The 24,097-nt window shown below is 41.2% G+C and overlaps 1 protein-coding gene across 1 annotated transcript in view; it reads left to right on the forward strand.

Moving 5' to 3' along the window:
• JPH1 (junctophilin 1) overlaps positions 1-12,393 on the forward strand; it is a 177,111-nt gene extending 164,718 nt beyond the window's left edge. The window contains exons 5-6 of the mRNA XM_063451314.1: positions 8,799-8,899; positions 11,223-12,393. Of these exons, the coding sequence (XP_063307384.1) occupies positions 8,799-8,879 (81 nt within the window). The 3' untranslated portion in view covers positions 8,880-8,899; positions 11,223-12,393. The remainder of the gene's footprint in view (positions 1-8,798; positions 8,900-11,222) is intronic.
• The last annotated feature ends 11,704 nt before the right edge of the window (positions 12,394-24,097 follow it).

The raw sequence follows: 24,097 nt of genomic DNA on the forward strand, positions 1-24,097 counted from the left end.
CCCATCCCACATGACTCCTCTCCTGCATCTGTCAAAAATAATAAGTTCTCAGTGAATACTTTTCTAGCAACCTATTTCATTACCCCTACTTATACCTTTTGTGTCACTATACACTATACTCCACTTCCTCTAGCATGTAAGCTCATTGAGCAGGGCCATCAACCCCTCTGTTCCTGTGTGTCCATATGTCTGGTTACAATTACGTGTCTGTTAGTCCACGTATTGTACAGCGCTACAGAATTTGCTGGCGCTATATAAAATACTAATAGATAAAAACTCTCTAAGATATGGTAACAGCAAAAAGAGATTATTAATAAATATAACAACCACTAGGGGGATTCTTCAACCTTTGGTAAGAGAACAACCTAATTTTTCCCAGTTTGTTTAAAATGCTTCAGTGGTTAAATGGGAAAATATTCATCATAGCCTTATAATCCATTTGAATATCTTAGATATAGCAGCAATTTCTGGTGCTTGCTCTTTGTTTAGAAGCTAGAACTTCCCAAACCAGAGGCTCTTCCTTCTGGTCGTAGGTGCAAATAAGACAGGAAATATAGGGAAGAAGCGCTTTGCGGGTAAGGTCCTTGTTTGTAGGATCCAGTGTAGAAATATAAAAGAAAAAAAGGGGGAACAGGAACCCAAAAACACGAAGGTAGAGGGGAAAAAAATTATTGCTCTTACACTTTTCTGAAGCTAGAAATTGGCTCCAGATCACAGCGCTTGGACGATACAATCCCCATCTATGGATATGTATGTGTAGTCCTCTTTTTGGACATGTCTTTTGGCCTGTGGTCCACATTGTATAGCCAGCTGTGTATGTATGGATTGCAGCCCCAGCGATATGAAATTAATGTAGAAACAGAAAATAGTGCTCTCTATTATATAAAACTGATAAAATAATAAAAGGAGATATACTCACAATGGATGAGCAAGTAGGTATTGCTAAATTTTTAAACGGCATAGGTGTTGTTCCACCTATGAATATAGCACCTTTGCTGTTTAAGATTTAGCAATACCTACTTGCTCATCCATTGTGAGTATATCTCCTTTTATTATTGTATCCGTTTTATATAATAGAGAGCACTATTTTCTGCTTGTATCTTCTTTTCATATCGCTGGAGCTCCAATCCATACATACACGGCTGGCTATACAACGTGGACCACAGGCCAAAAGACATCTTCAAAAGAAGGACTAGGACCACCTACATATCCATAGACTGGGATTGTACCGTCCAAGTGCTGTGCTCCAGAAAAGTGTAAGTGCAATAAATCTCTCTTCCCCCACCTTCATGTTATACAATATACTTCACTATATTTGGATTCCTGTCCCCCTTTTTTTCTTTTATATTGCTCCCCTGGATCCTACAATCAAGGGCCTTACATGCAAAGAGCTACTGTCCTACATTTCCTGTCTCATTTGAATATCTTGATAAAATAATTTAAAAATAATTTAAAAATCTGCTCACAATTGCCAGTAACGGGGTGAAATGGCACACAGAATGTACTCCTTATTGTGCTAGACAGTCAGAAAGTCAACTAAGATTAAGAAAAGTTGTGTCCTTTTATTTTCTGTGTTACCTGTATGAACCAAATATATTATACATGTCATGCCCTCTTTGGTACTTTCTAACAATATCCATTTAAATTTCATATTTCCCCGTAGGTTCTGCCTACCTGGAATACTAATTTTAGAATGAATCCAGTGAGTTAATTAGTTGCCCAGAAAAACTAAATAGTTGATAGTGATATTGTAATGTGAATTATAGCCTTGTAATAGCACAAGTCAACACTCTACATATACTGTATGTTCAATCCATCAAGGGTCAACTTTTTCCAAAACCAGAATCTTGGGTTTTAATGTATCTGTTGAAATTGTAATTGCAATTTATCTTTTTATTGGACTACAATAATATTTAAAAGACAAGCTTTCAAGAGTTATTCTCTCTTCCTCAGGTGTAAAGCAATGAGAAGAGTATTGCTTCAGACCTGAGAAAGAGAAGATAACTCTCAAAAACTTGTCTTTTAAGTATTATGCTAGTCCAATATAAAGGTATCATTGCATGCTGCAATACTCTGGTTATTTTAGCATCTTATCTACTGGGCTAATACGGCCAATCTACATTACTATATATATATATATATACAAAAAATAGAAAATTCCATGCACTCTTGCTTGAAGTTAATAAATTGTTAAATGATACTTGCCGGGTGCCAAGTCCCATGGGGTTGTAGATAGAACAAAAACAGTAGTAACTGGGCTGCACTCACGGTCTTGTGTAGAAAAAGTATAAATTTATTCCATAAGTGGTAGCAAAATCGACGTTTCGGTCCACACAGGGACCTTCCTCAGGATCAAATGACATACATACACTGAACAAATATCGCCATTATATAGCTATGAAATTAAAACATAATTGACTTACCCCAGGTGCATAGAGTTCAGACCGGCGTTCTCCATTCGGCACTGCGCCTGCGCAAGAAAAATGCGACCTTCCGGTAACCCGGAACCTATGCGCGATGACGTCACTGGACGTCGTTGCCATACCGCGTAACCATGGCAACGACGCCCAGTGACGTCATCGCGCATAGGTTCCGGGTTACCGGAAGGTCGCATGTTTCTTGCGCAGGCGCACTGCCGAATGGAGAACGTCGGTCTGAACTCTATGCACCTGGGGTAAGTCAATTATGTTTTAATTTCATAGCTATATAATGGCGATATTTGTTCAGTGTATGTATGTCATTTTATCCTGAGGAAGGTCCCTGTGTGGACCGAAACGTCGATTTTGCTACCACTAATGGAATAAATTTATACTTTTTCTACACAAGACCGTGAGTGCAGCCCAGTTACTACTGTTTTTGTTCTATATATATATATATATATATATATATATATATATATATATATATATATATATATATATTGTAAAGAATTACATACATCATTTAATACATTTTGTAACAGAATATGATCTACAAGGAGGCTAAGACAAAGAAGACATAAGGTTTTACAAAATGTTGGGGGTTGAGTTATGCAGTAGGTAAAGAATGGAGGGTTAGACAGGCGGTATCAGCAGAGGATTAGAATGGGTTTTAGTTGGATTAATTATAAGCTGTTGTGAAGGATGTATTGATGACTGAGAGTAAGGGGGAAAGCTGTAGGTTATTTGGAAGTGAGTTCCAGTGATATAGTGGTATTTCAAGAAGGATAAGGTTAGAACAGACACCGTTCATGGAAAGAACATACAGCCCTTGTAGGGGTGAATTTACGGGAGGAATGTTTGGGGAACCAGAATACTGTAGTTAATTTTAATATTAATGGAGAAAGTGTAAAGACCATTATAGTAGGATATAGGATAGATTGCAATAGGTTGAGTGAATCAGTTCATGCATTTATGCTGTGTTTGGCTTGTTAATGTGTTTCTCTTCTTATATAAATTTTGAAACCTTAATAATAGTCTTACACTATACTATATGTAGGGGTAAATTTCCACACCTCAAGCAACAGTCTATGCATCTGACAGTTTGGGGGATGCAGTTGGTATAAATATTTTCAGCTTTTTTTTTGTGTTTAAAATGAAATATATTTTTGGGGGAGTGGCCACGACCTGGATGTAGACGGATGCACAGAACTCAGTCGGCGACAGCCAAATATAGCGTGTTTCCACGCAAAGAAAGAGCCCATTCCTCACTAAAAGAAAGATCCAGCTCACCGAAACGATGGCGAGCAAATCGGCACGGAAAACCAAACATAAGACCCCCTCGTTACAAATCTCTGCCTTGTTCCCACTGAGCAAGCACGCCCAAGATGGCACCAGGGTAGTACACTCTCCTGCATCTGAGTCGAGCCGGAGTGACTTAACCTTGATCTCCCAAGTTGCAGTGATGCCGGTGGAAGACAGCAATCTCCACAAGATGCTGGAAGACCTGAAAGCTACAATAAGGTAAGACTTCCAGAAATTAGCCTCAGACATAAGGAGGGATGTGCAGGCTATCGGTGAGCACACTGCCCACTTAGAAGATAATACCGAGGAGATTATAGAGGCCCACAATACACTTGTTGATGCCTATACCAGATTCACAGAAAAATTACACATGCTGGAAACGAAAGTTATTGATCTGGAGGATAGGGCCTGCAGGAACAATATCTGCCTGCGTGGCATTTCAGAGGAGGTCAAAGCACCAGACCTACAGGACTTTCTACTCCCCCTATTTCAGGTATTGCTAGTTGGGGATTTAGAGCTACATAGGGCTCACAAGCTGATGAAGCCACAGATTTTACCCACAGCGGTCCCACGGGACGTTATTGTCCGGGTCCATTTCTCCGTTACAAAGGAGAAATTGATGCAGGCAGCCCACAACGCGACACGACTGCCTGCATCAACTCTTTGCGGATTTATCCCCAGCCACCCTGGCCAAGAGAAGAGCCTTTGGAGCCATTACCAGGGCATTGAGGGAGGCGCAGATTCCCTACAAATCGTCCGGGTCCATTTCTCCGTTACAAAGGAGAAATTGATGCAGGCAGCCCACAACGCGACACGACTGCCTGCATCAACTCTTTGCGGATTTATCCCCAGCCACCCTGGCCAAGAGAAGAGCCTTTGGAGCCATTACCAGGGCATTGAGGGAGGCGCAGATTCCCTACAAATCGGGATTCCCTACCGGTCTCATCATCCACCAGAACAGAGCAGATAAAGTGGTCCCAACTCCGGAAGAGGGACACACGCTGCTACCTCAATGGAACAGTCCCCTACAACTGGAAGCATCGCCATCTAAGGGCCCAAAGACCGCCTCAACTCGCATAACACAGGACTGGCAGAAGAGTGCGGCTGCACAATGACCTACTAATCCAGGGCTCTGGGTCCCTCTGCATATGCTCCCCGCCGAAGGGCAAACCTGGTCGAGAAATTGGTGCAGTATAATTTCCCGTAACTAATTACTACCCATCTGAATCTTTTCTAATCTCTCTCTACCTACTTAACATCTATGTTGCTATATAACGTGATCTGATCTGCAAAAAAAAAAAAAAAAAAAAATATATATATATATATATATATATATATATATATATATATATATATATATACATATATACCGGAATTATTTTCCATGGTCCCTCAGAGGCCGCTGCTGATGGGGCTCTTGCCTCGGGATTCATACTTCCAATCTTTCTTCTACCTTCCGGTCCACGCTCCCACTAGGCTCAATATTGAGTCGATACGGTGTGACCTGCTTGCACTGTATTTCTTTTTTTTTTCTCTCATTCTCCCAGACACCCTAGAGGAACATGTCTAGGGTTTGGGGGAACCTGTATACAGTTTGTCAGTTTTAACCATTGCACAATGTTTGTTTTTACATTTTATTTAATTTTACTTTTTTCCTACTATAGTACAATGTACAACCTACAGCATGATGCACATGTCCCCACACTACAACAGATAAATACCTTTCTAGACTTCACACACCTCCCCCAGCTGCAGAACCCAGACATATCTAACCTCACAAATTGACGGACTATGAAAGCACATCAAAACCTTGCCTCCGGCCAAAAGCCCATGGCCAGATGGCCTGTCAGCCGCATACTACAAAACCTTCCAAAATCAGATGGACTCCCACTTAGTAGACTAATTCAACCAGAGGTTTAACACTGGATCACTCCCTAAGGAGATGCTCCTGACATAGTTACTCTACCGAAACCGGGGAAAATACCAACCATCTGCCCAAACTTAAACCGATTTCCCTTTTGAATACAGACACAAAGTTATATGCCAAAGTACTAGCAGATAAACTTAGCTCGCTCCTGCCAAGACTCATCCACTATAACCTGTCAGTCTTCATTAATGGACGGCAAAGGTTAGATAACTCCAGGCATCTCTTGAATGTGATCCATTGCCTTGGTGTGGACTCGGTCGAGGGCCTTCTCTTAGCGCTGGACGCAGAGAAGGCCTTCGACAGACTCAACTGGCATTACATGAAGGAGGTGTTGGGACGATTCGGATTTCCACAACAACTCATAACAGCGATAATGGCGCTGTACACATGTCCATCGGCCAGTGTTTCCAACGCAAGGTCCATATGTCCTCCATTAAATATTACAAATTGAACTAGGCAGGGATGCCCCCTATCTCCTCTGTTGTTTATCCTTTGTTTAGAACCATTAGCACAACGTATACGAACCTCCCCTGATATCCATGGAGTACCAATTGGCGAGCGGACACATATTATTGCTATTCGCCGATGATATATTAACGATAACACGCCCTGAAACAACCCTTCCAATCCTGATGGAGCTGTTGGCAACCTTTGGATCTCTTTCTTACTACAAATGTAATACTAATAGGACTCAGGCTTTATCTATTAATATGCCCCGCATTAAACAACTATCTCTTTCAAAACCTTTCCAGTTTGACTGGAGAGAGGACTATGTGGTCTATCTGAGAATACGGATTACTAAATCACGTGCAACACTACTCAAACACAATCACCTACCACTGCTGCAGTCGTTACTGCAAGAGTTGGATAACTGGAAGGAGGTAAAATTCTCCTGGTCAGGACATATAAATGCACTAAAGATGGTGTCTCTCCCCCAAACTACTGTACCCCTTTAGAATGCTCCCGATTCCAGTACCAAAGAGCTATTGTGATAAAGTGCAAAATCTTTCATGAGTTTCATTTGGAACAAAAAAAAGTAGCAGGAGACACTTTGCAGAGGCCTTACCTGGAAGGGGGCATGGGAGTCCCCCAGGTGTGGGTATACTATAAAGCAGCTCTGATGTCACAGGCCATCAACCTTCATGCACCCGATGGGGTGTTGAGCTGGATGGACATTGAACGAGAGCAGCTGCTGGGAGACTCGTTGCTGTCACATATCTGGACCCCACATCCATGCGAGCTGGGACTCTCCTGTTATACCCGACCACACAGGTGACCATTTCCATATGGGACACATTTCAGAATATAGCACACTCGCCTTCCAAATTCCACAGGATGGCACTACTGACTGCGCTGAGAGTGATATCTCTGTGGATATCCATGCGCCAATGGGAGGATAGGGGGATTAGGAGCCTTTCACAATTTATTTCTGGAGGAGCATTGGTCCCCTTTCCTGTCTTGCAAGAAACATTTCGATTGCCCTCAAACTTTAAATTTTTATACCTACAAATCAAAAGTGTACTAATTGAATATGTTGATTATGACAGGGATGTCACCGGGGATGATAGGGGGGATCTCCAACACTTACTGGCCTTTTGCTGGTCTACTCCGTTGAGGCCCAAACTCCTCTTCATCTTCTATAGAGCCCAATTAGCCGCCAAGACTGAGACCCCCCTGGTCCTTGTAGCGCAATGGGAAAAAGACACGGGGAAAGCAGTCCCACAGAACATATGGCTTAAAAGATTGAATGCATTGAGGGGCATTACCGGACTATATCTATAAAACTATCCCAGAGGTGTGTTAGAGATGTGGTTTGGCCAGGGGCACCATGTACCATGTCTAGTAGGACTGTAGCTGAGTACGAACACTCTGGTTGTAGCAAAACGTGTGACATCGCTAAGTTTACAGATCCCTAAATTTACAGATCCCATTAGAACCGGAGGTGTATCTCTGGCTGGAGTTCCCACGCCAAGTTACCTTCAATGGGAGGGCTCTGGTATCACATATCGCCCTCGCAGCGAGAGCCCTTACAGCCCTAAACAGGAAGTCAAACCTGTGTTTCTTACGGAGGCAATGATAAAAGATAGGGTAAACATTAACTATACGTATGAGCGGATGGCGATTCTCTCAGTAAATCTGAAACTAAAAACGATGAAAATATGGGAACCATGGGAGGCCCGATAACCATCCTCTCCCACTTAACCCGTCCTCTGAACTAAATTTTTTTTTTTTTTTAAGTTAATAGATTTTTGTGTTTTTTCCGAACATACTCTTTATAATATTAAAGTCTGATGTGTAGTATGAAGGGACATACTACATGAGAATGAAGTAGCACAATCAGATGTCTCCAAGGAAATAAATAAATGTTCCACAAAATGTATTCAAAGTAAAAGTGCATACAAAAAAATAGGATACAGCAATAGCAAAATCACCTAATGCATTTTATGCTCCCACGGCACATCGTTGTAAGTCCTTACCAACGAGTACACAGGAAGAGACCTAAAGATGGTGAAACCTGTGGGATGACAAAGTCCCTATAACTCTTATCCTCCCTTTAAAATCGCTCTACAGACTAATTTTGTAAAGTGGAATTTGTATTGATGACTTTTGTATTAGCAGTGATGAAATAATAATAATCATTTGATATGATGTCACTTGTTCACACTGTGCTTTATGTGCTCCTGTCAGGTTCCTTCATTGCAGAGTATGGTATCACTCGTGATTAAATTGCACACGGAAAGTGTTAACAGTAAATGTGTAAATTACTGCTGAACGAGAATAACTATCTGGGGAATTGTGATTTACTTGTCACAGCTAGCTGCTTGTTATGCACATTTTAAAAGGGGATTACAGTTTATCTAATAAGATATATATTTTTGTAGAGTATAGATCCAATTCACAGTCCTCTTGAGACCTAGCTGTATATACTAGTTTATTTCTACTACAATCAAGGAGCCCATGCTGAGTGGTTACAGAGTAAATGAATCATGAACAAAATTAGACTTGAACATGTTAATGTGAAGTTATCATCATAAAGCAAACATATTACATTTGTAAAAGCGTCTAAAGATGTTTGTAATCATTGGCTTTAAATATTCTCCTTTTGCATTATTAATTATGTTAACCGTGTTCTATATTCTCTTCCACAGAGACCCAGCTCTGTCTTGATCATGTTGGTCATGCTTTTGAATGTTGGATTAGCCATACTTTTTGTCCACTTTCTCACTTGATTGCGATTTCTGCTGGAAAGGTAAATGTTAATCAAGTTGATTGTGTCAAGCCTAAAATTGTTAATTTTCAGGTTACATTACGGTTGATAAATCCAAATCAGACTGTTGATTTAATAATCAATGGTCACAGCAAGTCTGATACCACCTCTTCTTACTCAGATGGCAAGCCTAGACAAAAAAGGACTATTTCAAGTTTTAGCCCCAATATTGGGTAGGGTGGTCTTAAAGGGTTGTACTCAGTGGCGTACATACCAGGGTCGCAGGGGTCGCGGCTGCGACCGGGCCCGGCCCACCAGGGGGCCCGGCCGCCCCTGCGACCCGGTATGTAGCCACTGGGCCAGCCTCTTCTCCTGGGGGGCCCTAGAGCCGGCCACCTTCCGGGCCCCCCCGAGGCTGGCCCTGCTGCCACCCGGCTGGCCAGTCCTGCGGGCGCGCGAGGGAGCACTCTCCCCTGAGTGCTTCCTCTTCAGCTCCCTCGCGCACCGCGTAGGGATGCCGGCGCCGGAAGATGACGTCATCTTCCGGCGCCGGTATCCGTATGCGGCGCGCGAGGGAGCTAAAGAGGAAGCACACAGGGGAGAGTGCTCCCTCGCACGCCCGCCAGCCTGACTGCCCGCCGGGTGACCGGACCCCCAGGAGCCCAGCAGCACCACTGGACCCCAGGGAATCCCCTCAGCACTCCAAAAGGTAAGGAGGCTGGGGGGATTAAATACAAAAAAACGTTAGTGTGTGAGTGTTAGTGTGTGTTAGTGTTAGTGTGAGTGTGTGTGTGTAAGTGTTAGTTTGAGTGTTAGTGTGTGTTAGTGTGAGTGTTAGTGTGTGTTAGTGTGAGTGTGTGTGTTAGTGTTTGTGTCTGCTAGTGAGTGTCAGTGAGTGTGTTACTGTGTGTGTCTGTTACTGTGTGTGTTTGTGTGTGTGTTAGAGTGTGTGTGTCTGCTAGTGTCAGTGAGTGAGTGTGTGTCTGCTAGTGAGTGTCAGTGATTGTGTTACTGTGTGTGTCTGTTACTGAGTGTGTTTGTGTGTGTGTTAGTGAGTCTGTTTGATGTCTGTTAGTGAGTGTGTGTTTGTCAGTGAGAGTGTATGTTTTGTAAGTGAGTGTGTATGTATGTCTGTCGCTGAGTGTGTCTCTGTCAGTAAATGTGTGTGTCTGTTAGCTAGTGTGTATGCGTCTGTTCGTGAGAGTGTGTGTGTGTCTTCAGCACTTACCTTTCTCCAGCGCCGGACTCCCTTGGCGCAGGGGAACCCTCCGCCTCTCAGCTCCGAATGCGCATGCGCGGCAAGAGCCGCGCACGCATTCAAACCACCCATAGGAAAGCATTACTCAATGCTTTTCTATGGACGTTCAGTGTCTTAGAATCGCGGAAGCGCCTCTAGCGGCTGTCAGTGAGACAGCCACTAGAGGCTGGATTAACCCTCAGTGAAACATAGCAGTTTCTCTGAAACTGCTATGTTTTCAGCTGCAGGGTTAAAACCAGAGGGACCTGACACCCAGACCACTTCATTGAGCTGATGTGATCTGGGTGTCTGTAGTGGTCCTTTAAGTGTGTGCATGTGTATGCACTGGCGTACATACCGCGGTCGCAGGGTTCGCAGCCCTGCAACCCCTGCGACCAGGTGCCCGCCGCAATGTGTTGCGGCCCCGGTCCCCCAGAGTAAGCGCAGGGGGTTGGGGGGGGGCCCACGGATCAATTTTAGCACCGGGGCCCCATGGGTCATGTGTACGCCACTGGTTGTACTGCAGCTAAAGTGTTTTTGGAATCAGAGTGGAATGAGATAAGCAAAGTGTAACACCCCTCCACTACCCAAAATTGTTTATATTAATCAAGAGAGGATAGATATTTTGTTGTCAGTTCCCAGTTTGTGAATATTGCATTCAAAGGTTTAAAGGGACACTGTAGGCACCCAGACCACTTCAGCTAATTGAAGTAGTCTGGATGCTGTGACCTTTTTGCACTTAGTGCTGCAGTGTTAAACATTGAGGGCTTCCAGAACCCAAATGAACTTTTGGTCCGTTATCTGACGCTGGACATCCTCATGGACCTCCAGCGTCAGATTTTCCCCATAGGTGGGGGCTATTAACCCTACAGGGGGTTGGGGGGAACCATTACAGAAACTGGTTCACAGCTGTAGATAAATATTGCATAAGACTTGTATCCATCCCATTTCTATGTGAAAATAAGTCAATTTATATTAAATATGTTATGATCTAAAGGATAGTTCTTTACTATAAATGTGGTTTCTGTAGTTGTTGTAACATCTACTACATTTATTGATTTTACTTTACAGAAGTATAACTATGCTGAATACTGCACACAACTAAATACATTGTTCTCTTGTTTGCAGAACGTTTAGACAACCAGAGATATTGACGCACAATTCCCGTCACTTGTGTCATAAGCCGTTTTTATGGCACCAGTCATATCCGGATACGGGGAAAAGGCGGCTTGGATTTAGAATTGGGAGCAAAGAAAGTTGAAACTTGAAAAAAAAATATTATATGTACCGGTGGATGGGTCTGTGATCGTTTGATGGTGATTTATGGTTCTTGAGGTTCCTTGAAACACAAGGCACTTGGCCATGTTGGAAGACAAAGCAAAATCTGCTGAAACAGCTTATACGGAGAAGATGGTTACTCCATCTGTCCTAGAAGAGTGTGACTGGACTGGAAATGTACAGACCTGCACTTTTAGTTGATGGAAGCTAGCAGCTGCCTTACTATTTTGCTGTCTGACGTTTATGTGTGGAGATGGGGAAGTGGGTGCCAGAGGAATGTGGTCAGAGGATTCAGTTGCCTGGGATGTGATTCCAGCTTTTGCTCCTATCTCAGAAGAAATAGTTTGCAGCATCACTCACCAGTCTTATTCCATTACCTGCTGCTTTTGCCATCTCCTGCAGGGTTCTGGAGGATAGAATTTCATTTGCTTGTGCATGAATGTTTATTTCTCTGTTTATTTAAATCTTATAGATAACCATAACAGGTTGCCTCAACCAAAAGGAAGAGGCCATGGTGTGGGGGTAGAGTGAGGGGGAGGGGCAGAACAAGTGACAAATCTCTTTACGTTTCCAGAGTAGAGTTTGCCACTTGTCATCAATCACTGTCTATTTTTGTACAGATACTTTTTACGTCTCCACTTACGAAAAATTCTCATGGCCTTCGTGTGGCCGGCAGTGTGTTAGTTTGATATACTGTTGATCAGTTCACATCTTGTCTTCTTATTTAATCTTAATTTTGGCAAGTTCACCAGAAACACATTACAGCATTTTGTTAATTAAATGCAGGGAGGATAATAAATAAAAACAAATCTAAGAATTTAGGACAGTGTTTTAGTCCCCACATTTTTATACTGGTGTATCCTGTGTGCATATTTTTAACAATATTATGTGCATACACACGCACAGCATGAGTGTATGTTATATATGCACCTGGATGAGTGTATGCATATCTGTGTTTGTACTGAAGTAATGCGAATGCATATATATTTTTATAACATTTGTATGTATTCATATACTTCTATATAGGGATGTGTGAAATAGATATATATATATATATATATATATATATATATATATATATATATATATATATTTACACACATTATATAAACACAATATATATTATTCAACCACACTGAATATATTAACAAACACTGAAAGTGTGTATAGAGTGAATTCTATACTTACACTTGTCACATTTAGCATAGCAAATTAAATTGTGAGAAGCACATGTGATTTAATGAAATTCCCTTTCCTTTTTTAGGTTACTTTAGTTGTTTTTTTTATATATATATATAATCAGTTTAAAAAGAAATATGATTGTTGAAAATATATTGTGTCTTAAATGGATTTTGAAATCCCTCTTTTACATGATAGTTTGACGTGCCATTGATTGCACAGCAGCATGTTTGTACACTTGCATATGTAGTGTGATTTGGTTTAAAACAAACAAAAAGAAATGTAAAAACAAAATAAAAAAAAACGATTTTAAAAGCTTTTTTTCTGGCAAAAAAAGGGCTTGGATGAATAATACCACTCATCTCTGCGAGGCTTTCTACATTTGATCTTTAGGTTTATTTGTATCCATTTTAAGTAGTCTGTACGGCTTAGTGCAAACGCTGAATATTACTGGCATTAGAAATCCTTTGATGTGTCATATTAAGCATGGTGTGAATGTTTTAAGTCTAAAATAGGTGAAAACGGGGCAGAAAAGTGTTATATTTTTTAAAGACGTTTCCTTCAAATCTCTTGGCGTGACAAGCTTGTAATATTGAGCAACACTGATTCAAAAATGAAATAACTTGTATATTTATTCAAATTTTGTTCTATATAGTTTTAGTAACAGAGTAATAAAACACTAAAGTGTTATTTAAAATTTTATATATATATATATATATATATGTATATAAATATATATGTATATGACTAATTTGCCTCCTGTTTAGTCCAGGTGCCTCTTTGGAGGAAAGTCTACATTTCTTACTGAAATATTAATTCTTATACGTTTCCCATATTTTATTCTTTGGGTATAATTGTTAATGAACAGATTCTAACAAAATGTTTATAAATTAAATAACGCATGTTAGATTTATTTGTATGATTTATAAGCTTTTATAAAACAAAGCTGAAACAGAAATTGTTGGTATTTTTCTAAAATGTGCACAGCTGTATTTTACATAAAAAGACTATTTATAATTGGTTGTTATACCGCACACTACAATTTGGACAGAAAATTAAGTCTGCCAATGTACTTACCAATGTAATATTGTCTATTTAATTTTTTTTTAATTTTTTTTTTGCTGTGAAAAAGGTCTTTCTTTACAGGGTCCCCTATTTATAATCCTAATCCCAAAATGTTTAATTTACCGTTTTCCAAACAGTTCCGATCCAATAAAAAAAAAAAAGTTCCTTATAAAACATGGTTGGTTGTATTTTTCTTTCTATTTACACAGACGAATAACTGTACAAGGTGAACACATTTCCTCTCCAATGTTCACTACATATAATTTATGAAACCATCAAAAGACCAGAAGCTATGTGGACCTTCCTCTGTACATGAGCTACTGTGCATATGCATGTTATCCCATTACAAGCTTGGGACAGTAAGTGGAACATGACTTTTGAGCTTCAAGTTCTTTTGTGAACACTATCTGATGAATCAGTAAATGAAATCAAATTTATTTGAAAGACATGGTTTTGAAACAGTAATACATTATTGTTAAAACTAAAATGGAAAATTAAAATTTGAATTCAATTGGAAAGTCACTTCTGGAAATTACACCATTGAAAATCACCTAAAACGTATATCATGTAATGCTCCATTTTCTTTAAAAATGTATTTTAAAGATTTAGCAAGTGACATCACAATGCATTTCAGTCCAGGCTCGGCCAGGGTACACTATGCAAAAGAGATGTGGAACCTTCTTCTTTTCCACTAACTATGATCGATGGTAGAAAAGATAATGACTATGGCTCATAGGGAGCTAAGATGGAAACGCCCAGTTCCAGGATAGATGCATGTTTTTTTTACATCTAATTACATTTTTCAGACCTCTTAAGAATATATTTTTCTAAAAATAAGGGATATGTAAAGATGGTATTAAAAATCCTGAGCAGTGTCGGTTCCTTTTTAAATACTATATAAACATATATGCATCATGCAATAAATGAATATATATATATATATATATGTTATTACAAAAATATTCTTAATGCTATAATTACTAAGCTAATAAGATAACAAAACTAATGAAAATAACAATCCTGTCTGGCACTTATTTACTATAAACCTATGTAACTGTCAGGGTACCTGTAGTCTCTACCCCTGAGACGGGTAGAGACTTGGACGTTTTTCCATCCAGACGGCATGATTCTCCCGTTCCTCGCGGTCCCCTCGCGCATGTAAACGCCGGCCGCGAGAGAACTATGCCTTTTTGTAACGTGACGCTCAATAGTCGACGTCATGACGCTATTCTAGCCCGACCTGTCAGTCAAATCCCGGACACGAATCAGGTCTCGGCGGAGGCGTGATTAGTCTCTAGAACCAGGGTATTTAAGGGAGCTCTCAGCATTTGCTCATTGCCCTGTCGTGGTTCTAGCCAGCCTAGTCACACAGTGCTCTTGTATTCTCTTGTCTTTTGGTTCTGACCCGGCTTTGTTATTACTTACCTGTCTTCTCTGTTATCCTTGACCCGGCTTGTCTCTCGCTTACCTGTCTTCTCGTTTCCTCGACCTCGGCTTGTCCCTGACCATTCTATACGTAGTTTTACGTTAAGTCCGGCCATTCTAAGGTCCGGTATACGTATCTGCTACTCTTTGTACTCTGCGTGTTGGATCCCTGTCCCGATCCTGACATTACGACAGGGCCAATGGATCCTGCAGGTACAAACTGTCAGCTTGGTTCTCCTGATCCTAGGTTTGACGCCATGGATCATAGAATGGATCAGATGGCACTAGCACTACAGGCGTTACTATCACGTCCTAATAATCCACCTGAGGAGATGCGTAATACTTCTATTCCTCCTGTGAGTTCAGGGCTAGAGGTAGCCAGTGTAGGTGCCTCTTCCCGAGTTACCCCACCTGTACGTTATGCTGGTTCTCCTGAAAGGTGTCGTGGCTTTTTGAACCAGATCAGTATCCATTTCGAGCTACAACCCCGTTCCTACCCTACTGATAGGGCAAAGGTGGGATTTATTATCACCTTACTCATTGAGAAGGCTCTGAGATGGGCTAATCCGTTGTGGGAGAATGATAATCCATTAGTCTATAACTATAATGCCTTTGTAGCTGCTTTTAGAAGAACTTTTGACCCCCCTGGCAGAAAGGTCAATGCAGCTAGATTACTGTTGCGCCTTAGACAAGAGAACCGAACACTTGTGGATTACGCACTAGAGTTCAGGTCTTTGGCGGCAGAGGTTAAGTGGAATGAACAGGCTTATATAGACGTATTTTTAAACGGATTATCCGATGTAATACTTGACGAGGTAGCGACGAGAGAGCTTCCCGAGAATTTGGAGGACTTAATTTCCTTTATCTCTCGCATTGACGAACGTCTAAGAGAGAGGCAGAACACTCGAGATAGAACCGGTAGACCTTCCTTTAGACTAGCTCCATCATTTCAAAGTCCTGAAACCAAAACTCCACAGTTTCCAGAACCTATGCAGATAGGCCTTACTCCCCTCTCAGAAGAGGAGAGACAGTACAGGAGAAGGGAGGGACTGTGTATGTATTGTGGAGTCAGAGGTCACTTATGTATGAATTGTCCCAATCGCCCGGGAAACGCTCGCACCTAAGTTTCTCTAGAGGACAGGCCTTGGGTGTTTCTATTTTGTCCTCTACTCATAACTACAAAGAACACAGGCTTCTATTACCCGTCTCTTTAACTTGGGAGAAGGGAACTTTAGAGACTATGGCATTGATAGACTCCGGAGCTGCTGAGAGCTTTATCAACCAAGTTTTTCTCACCAAACACGCTATCCCATCCCAGTTAAGGAAGACACCTTTGGCTGTTGAGGCCATAGATGGTAGACCTTTAGTTGAGCCTGTGATTTTCCGGGAGACCACACCTCTTAACTTAACTACTGGTATTCTACACAAGGAGGAGATATCTCTACTACTCATTTCATCTCCTTCTGTTCCCATAGTCCTGGGATACTCCTGGCTGAAGAGACATAACCCCATTATAGATTGGAAATCAGGGGAAATAGTCTCGTGGGGTCAGGGTTGTCAAGAGAGATGTTTAAAGAGAGTGTCACCCCTTTGTATTGTTAACACACTTAATAACTCTACCGACTCTACTAAAGTACAGATACCGTCCTTGTATCTAGATTTAAAGGCGGTATTTGACAAAGGAAAGGCTGATACCTTACCACCACACAGGCCTTTTGATTGCAAAATTAATTTACTTCCTGGTACTATGCCTCCCAGGGGCCATGTATACCCTTTGTCTACGAATGAGAACTTAGTCTTAGAGGAGTATATTCGTGAAAACCTAGACAAAGGGTTCATTAGGAGATCCTCCTCCCCTGCTGGGGCTGGATTTTTTTTTGTTAAAAAGAAGGATGGTTCTTTAAGACCTTGCATTGACTACCGAGGTTTGAACAAGATAACCATTAGAAATGCCTCTCCGATCCCCTTGATCACCGAGCTTTTTGATCGATTAAAGGGTTCCAAGATTTTCACTAAGTTAAACCTCAGAGGTGCTTATAACTTGGTGAGAATTCAGCAGGGACACGAGTGGAAGACTGCGTTCAATACTCGTTATGGGCACTATGAGTATACAGTAATGCCTTTTGGTCTCTGTAATGCCCCGGCGGTATTTCAGGATCTAATTAATGAAGTTCTTAGGGAGTTTCAACATGACTGTGTTATTGTATACCTCGATGATATACTTATACATTCCAGGGATATTGAGACTCACCACGGACAGGTCAGAAGGGTTTTGCACAAACTTCTTCAACATGGCTTGTACTGCAAATTAGAGAAATGTAGCTTTGACCAATCCCAGACTACCTTTCTTGGTTACGTGATTTCTGGAGAGGGGTTTGAAATGGATCCGGAGAAACTCCAATCCATTTTAGATTGGCCTTTACCTAAGGGTCTCAAGGCCATTCAGAGATTAATTGGTTTCTCTAATTATTACAGACGTTTCATTAAGGGTTACTCCTCTATTATTGCTCCTATCACCAATATGACCAGACAAGGGGCTGACACTAAGAATTGGTCTACTGAAGCACTTCTGGCTTTTAAGACTCTCAAGGAGCTGTTTGCTTCCGCACCAATTTTAGTTCACCCTGATACTACTCTGCCTTTCCTACTCGAAGTTGACGCTTCTGAGACGGGTATAGGTGCCATCCTGTCCCAAAGGTTGGGTGTGGATAAACCATTACATCCATGTGGGTATTTTTCCAAAAAATTATCGGGTACTGAGAGCAGATATGACATTGGGGACAGGGAACTCCTAGCGGTTATCATGGCTTTAAAGGAGTGGAGACATCTATTGGAGGGGACTTTGCATCCTGTTACCATTTTGACGGATCATAAAAACTTATCCTATATTGGGGAGGCTAAACGATTATCATCGAGACAGGCCCGTTGGTCTATATTCCTTACTCACTTCAATTACATACTCACATATAGGCCTGGTTCTAAGAATTCTAAAGCTGATGCCTTGTCTCGCCAACATGAACCTTCTGCCATTTCTGAGCCGGTTTTATCCTCTATAGTACCTAAGTGTAATATTATCGCTAACACAACTCTCAAAATCCATTCTCCACTTCTTGATCAGATCAGGAGCTTGCAGCATCTGGCACCTAGACTGACTCCTGCGTCTAGACACTTCGTTCCTCCTGAACTCCAACTGGAGCTCTTACAGTGTCTTCACGAGAGTAAGGTGGCTGGTCATCCGGGTGTTCGCAAAACATATTCCTTGATCTCTAAGGATTTCTGGTGGCCTTCTTTACGGAGGGATATTAAGGATTTTATCGGAGCCTGTGAGGTCTGTACTAAGACTAAACTACCTCATTCGCTTCCTTGTGGTCTCTTACATCCCCTGGAAGTTCCAGAAAAACCTTGGTCCTGTTTGGCGATGGATTTTATTGTGGATTTGCCTGTTTCGAAAAAGCACACTGTTATTCTCACAGTGGTGGATAGGTTTACCAAGATGGCTCATTTCGTGCCTTTACCTAAACTTCCGACTTCGCCTGAATTAGCGGAGATTTTTGCTAAAGAGATCTTTCGCTTACATGGGATACCTTCCGAGATTACTTCTGATAGAGGTTCCCAGTTTGTTTCACGTTTCTGGAGATCATTCTGTTCTCAACTAGGCATTAAATTGAATTTTTCTTCTGCTTATCACCCTCAGTCTAACGGAGCCGCTGAACGTACCAATCAAAAGATTGAACAATATCTGCGTTGTTTTGTTTCTGAACACCAGGACGATTGGGTCGGCCTGATTCCTTGGGCAGAGTTCGCACACAATAATCTTGTTTGCGATTCAACTCGCTCTAGCCCCTTTTTCATGAATTATGGTTTTCATCCTTCCATTCTTCCCTCGGTTCCTTCTTCCCAGGGGGTACCGTCGGTTGATACTCATGTTGCCAATCTGAAGAAGTTGTGGGATCAGACTCGACAAATTCTCCTACATAATTCTATACTGTATAAAAAACACGCTGACAAACGCAGAAGGCCGGCTCCTAGTTTTGTACCTGGTGATAGGGTATGGTTGAGTACTAGAAACATTAGTTTGAAAGTACCGTCTATGAAATTCGCTCCTCGCTACATTGGACCCTATAGGATTCTGAATCGAATTAATCCTGTTGCGTATCGCCTAGCGCTCCCCTCTGCCTTACGTATTCCTAATTCCTTTCATGTTTCCTTGCTAAAACCCCTGATCTGTAACAGATTCTCCTCCAAGGTCTCCTCTCCTCACTCTGTTCAGGTTGAGGGTTAGGAGGAGTACGAAATCAACTCCATCATCGATTCTCGAATCTCCCGGGGGAAAATCCAATACCTGGTTGACTGGAAGGGATATGGTCCAGAAGAGAGGACCTGGGTACCACAGGAGGATGTCCATGCTCCTCGTCTTCGCAGGGCTTTTCATTCCCGCTTTCCATCTCGTCCCGGTTCCTTCCGCCCGGTGGGCGTTTCTGAGAGGGGGGGTACTGTCAGGGTACCTGTAGTCTCTACCCCTGAGACGGGTAGAGACTTGGACGTTTTTCCATCCAGACGGCATGATTCTCCCGTTCCTCGCGGTCCCCTCGCGCATGTAAACGCCGGCTGCGAGAGAACTATGCCTTTTTGTAACGTGACGCTCAATAGTCGACGTCATGACTCTATTCTAGCCCGACCTGTCGGTCAAATCCCGGACACGAATCAGGTCTCGGCGGAGGCGTGATTAGTCTCTAGAACCAGGGTATTTAAGGGAGCTCTCAGCATTTGCTCATTGCCCTGTCGTGGTTCTAGCCAGCCTAGTCACACAGTGCTCTTGTATTCTCTTGTCTTTTGGTTCTGACCCGGCTTTGTTATTACTTACCTGTCTTCTCTGTTATCCTTGACCCGGCTTGTCTCTCGCTTACCTGTCTTCTCGTTTCCTCGACCTCGGCTTGTCCCTGACCATTCTATACGTAGTTTTACGTTAAGTCCGGCCATTCTAAGGTCCGGTATACGTATCTGCTACTCTTTGTACTCTGCGTGTTGGATCCCTGTCCCGATCCTGACAGTAACAAAGCAAATATTTCTGTAATTTAGCTGCTGCACACTGGTGTGTTTCACCAAACCAAAAATTAAACATGATGCAAAATAAATAGATATAGGTGAACAAACTCTTCTTGTGTAAAACAATAAACATCAATATTTTAATACCAGCAGTAGCGATGTGTGTTTCTTTAAATTTCTCTAAGAATGTACATGTAAAAAAAATGATACAACAAGAATATCATGTAATATTGCAAATAGAAATTCGCTACCAGAACAACAATACAATGAATCCAACTCACATATATTGGAGCTTATAAAGAAAAGTCCCTAAACTGTAGGGTCAACCCTTCACTTTTCTTTCTCCAAATACAGTATCCAATGCAAAAGATGTTAAAGGGACACTCCAGGCACCCAGACCACTTAGGCTAATTGAAGTAGTCTGGGTGATGTGACTCTTTTGCACTTAGTACTGCAATGTTTACATTGCAGCTCTAAGTCTACCCTGTGTGGCTGTCAACAGACAACTTTTGGTCCGTTAGGTCCCCCCCGCCGGCTAACGTCGGCGGGGGAGTGGCGTGGGCGGAGCCTAACCCAGCACCGAGGTACATCGGCGCTGGATTCAGGTAAGTGGCAGCAGAGGTTTTAATCCCTTCAGCCCCGGAGGGGGAAGGGGGGGGGGGGCACTCCAGGAACCTATAGTGCCAAAAAAACTGGTTTGTATATACAGTCAGGTCCATAAATATTGGGACATCGACACAATTCTAATCTTTTTGGCTCTATACACCACCACAATGGATTTGTAATTAAATGAACAAGATGTGTTTTAACTGCAGACTTCCAGCTTTAATTTGAGGGTATTTACATCCAAATCAGGACAATTTACATCCAAATCAGGTGAACGGTGTAGGAATTACAACAGTTTGTATATGTGCCTCCCACTTTTCAAAGGAACAAAAGTAATGGGACAATTGGCTGCTCAGCTGTTCCATGGCCAGGTGTGTTTTATTCCCTCATTATCCCATTTACAAGGAGCAGATAAAAGGTCCATACGTGGGCATGTATGGCTGCCAATGGAACTGGTTCTCTTGTATTTATTGATGATGTGACTGCTGACAAAAGCAGCAGGATGAATTTTTATTTTATTATCTGCTCATATTCAGCCAAATGCTTCAGAACTCATTGGACGGCGCTTCACAGTGCAGATGGACAATGACCCGAAGCATTCTGCAAAAGCAACCAAAGAGTTTTTTAAGGGAAAGAAGTGGAATGTTATGCAATGGCCAAGTCAATCGCCTGACCTGAATCCGATTGAGCATGCATTTCCCTTGATGAAGACAAAACTGAAGGGAAAATGCCCCAAGAACAAGCAGGAACTGAAGACAGTTGCAGTAGAGGCCTGGCAGAGCATCACCAGGGATGAAACCCAGCGTCTGGTGATGTCTATGCGTTCCTGACTTCAGGCTGTAATTGACTGCAAAGGATTTGCAACCATGTATTAAAAAGTGAAAGTTTGGTTTATGACTGTTAATCTGTCCCATTACTTTTGGTCCCTTTAAATGTGGGAGGCATATATACAAACTGTTGTAATTCATACACCGTTCACCTGATTTGGATGTAAATACCCTCAAATTAAAGCTGAAAGTCTGCAGTTAACGCACATATTGTTTGTTTCATTTCAATTTGTGTTGGTGTATAGGGCCAAAAATATTAGAATTGTGTCAATGTCCCAATATTTATGGACCTGACTGTATACATTTGACACTCCCTTCTCAAACACAATTCATTCACGATCCAATGATACAGTAATAAAAGCAGTTGATGCTCTCGAATGTAAGCTCATTGAGCAGGGCCCTCCACCTCTCTGTTCCTGTACGTCGAGTTGTCTGGTTACAATTAAATGTCTGTTAGTCCACTCTTTGTACAGCGCTATGGAATCTGATGGCGCTATATAAATAATAAAATAATAATAATGCTAATCGTAGCAGCTTACTTGAAACAAATGTTATATAACAACATACACTGAATCTCACTGACAGTGTTTGAAACAAATGCCAGTGGAAGCTGCACACCATGTTCACAGAACCATTCCCAAAAAAGAAAATAATATTGTTCAAAGATAATAATAAAAAATGATAAAATACATCAAGTGTAATTAAACCACATAGGAAGAATAAAAAAGGCCTCTTCATAAAAGAATAGAATATGTGTATCATATCGAAAGAAAATGTATGAAATAGTGTAGCTTCACATATTAATTTGGTCCATCATGGAGTACCCTCTGGGCTAAATTTTATGGGTATTCAACAAGTTTTTAAAAAATTGTTGAGGGGAGGATTTTATTCAAAAACTGGGACACTCAAAAATGAAATGGATCGTCAAATTAAATACTACGATACAATATGGATTAAATAGCAACTTCCAACTGTGCGATATTTTGTAAAAAAATGTTATAAGTGATATGAATATTTTACATCTTGTGTTTTTTTACTTTTTCTTTTGTCCCGGTACATTCAAGAAATTAGCTTTATATTAAAAAGTGCAAAAGCTTGATGAAATACTAATATTATTTAATTAATTATTAGGTATATTAAAAAGCTCTAGAGTAAATTAGACACTGGAATTGGTTTTGAACATAAAAAAATGTATAATTTTGTTTATTATTTACATCATATGATTTAGGTGATCAAAAGAGAAATATTAGTCACATTACGTGCAATATAAAATATGTATATATAATGCAATATTATATTTATACATGCAAACTTACATTGTTTCAAATAATGTTTTTCTTTTGCTGCAAAATATGTACAGTATCATTCAGCAATGTTTAAATATACAATATTTCCTTGTACTTGCCGTCATTTTATTTTCCTGGATATACCCAAAGCAGCATCACTACAGGGTTTGCTCCACCCACTTGGCTGATTAGGACAGGAAAAAAATAACAAATAAGACATCCCCTTCCCTATGGCTCCTAGTCAAAAAAGGAAAATGGTGTCAGCATTTTTGACTGATAAAAGATGGTAACACAATCTGTTCATTCAGATGGAAGGTAGAGATGACCTTAGGCCTGAATTCTGGAACTGTACAAAGAAGGCTTTGATCTTAAAATTAATCTACCAGAGATGATATCCAACAAAAATGACACCTAAGGGTAAGAAGAAGGTCAGAGGCATCCTGCAAGGGTTTAAAAGGAGGCAAAGAGAGCCTTAAATACCAAATAAAGATCCCAAGGTGGCAAGAGTGATTTGATGAAAGGTCTGACTTTTCTCACAGCCCACCTAAATCCTGTTAAGACTGATAAAGCAGAGACCTGTGCATGAAGGGAATTTAAGCTGAGACCTTTGTCCAGAAATGCTTGAAGAAATTCCAGGACATGGGAAACCGATGGAGAAGTAATAGTCTTCTTTCTTTGTTGACCAGTCTGCAAAGGCCATCCAAATTATCTAGTAAGATTTTTTTCTTGATTGCATTAGTTACTGCTTCTGAAAACCCATTTAAAATCAGGGTCCTTCACACAGTCTCCATGCTATCAAATGTAGGTTTGGCAGGCGATGGGTGAAATGTAGTGCCTTGCATCAGCAACTCCACAAATCTAGGGAATATTCAATGGAGGTTCCATTTTTAATAACCTGATGAGGGGTAACCAAGGTCTGCAAGGTTAATATGGGATTATTGCAATCACCTGAAGTTGTTCCAGCTTTATCTTTTTCAGCATTTTCCAGATGAGTGGAAATAGAGGAAACATATAGGCCAGATTGAACTACCAAGGATTGGACACACCATTCATGGCCAATGCCCTGGCATGAGAAACTCAGGAGAACAATGTTGGGAGCAGAGTATTGGAGGCAGATCACAACAATGTGTTAATTGCGAGAATATCTGAGGGCTCAAATGCCATTCGTTGGTATACAAGGTATGACAGAGGAGAAAGTCTGCCCTGAAATTTTCCTTTCCTGGAAAACTTAGTACTGTCCACTGAGCCCAGGTCATGATTGGAGTCCATTCTTGAAGAAGAGCTCTGCTGC

The sequence above is a fragment of the Pelobates fuscus genome, chromosome 4, assembly GCF_036172605.1.
Source record: "Pelobates fuscus isolate aPelFus1 chromosome 4, aPelFus1.pri, whole genome shotgun sequence".
Classification (NCBI taxonomy): Eukaryota; Metazoa; Chordata; class Amphibia; order Anura; family Pelobatidae; genus Pelobates; species Pelobates fuscus.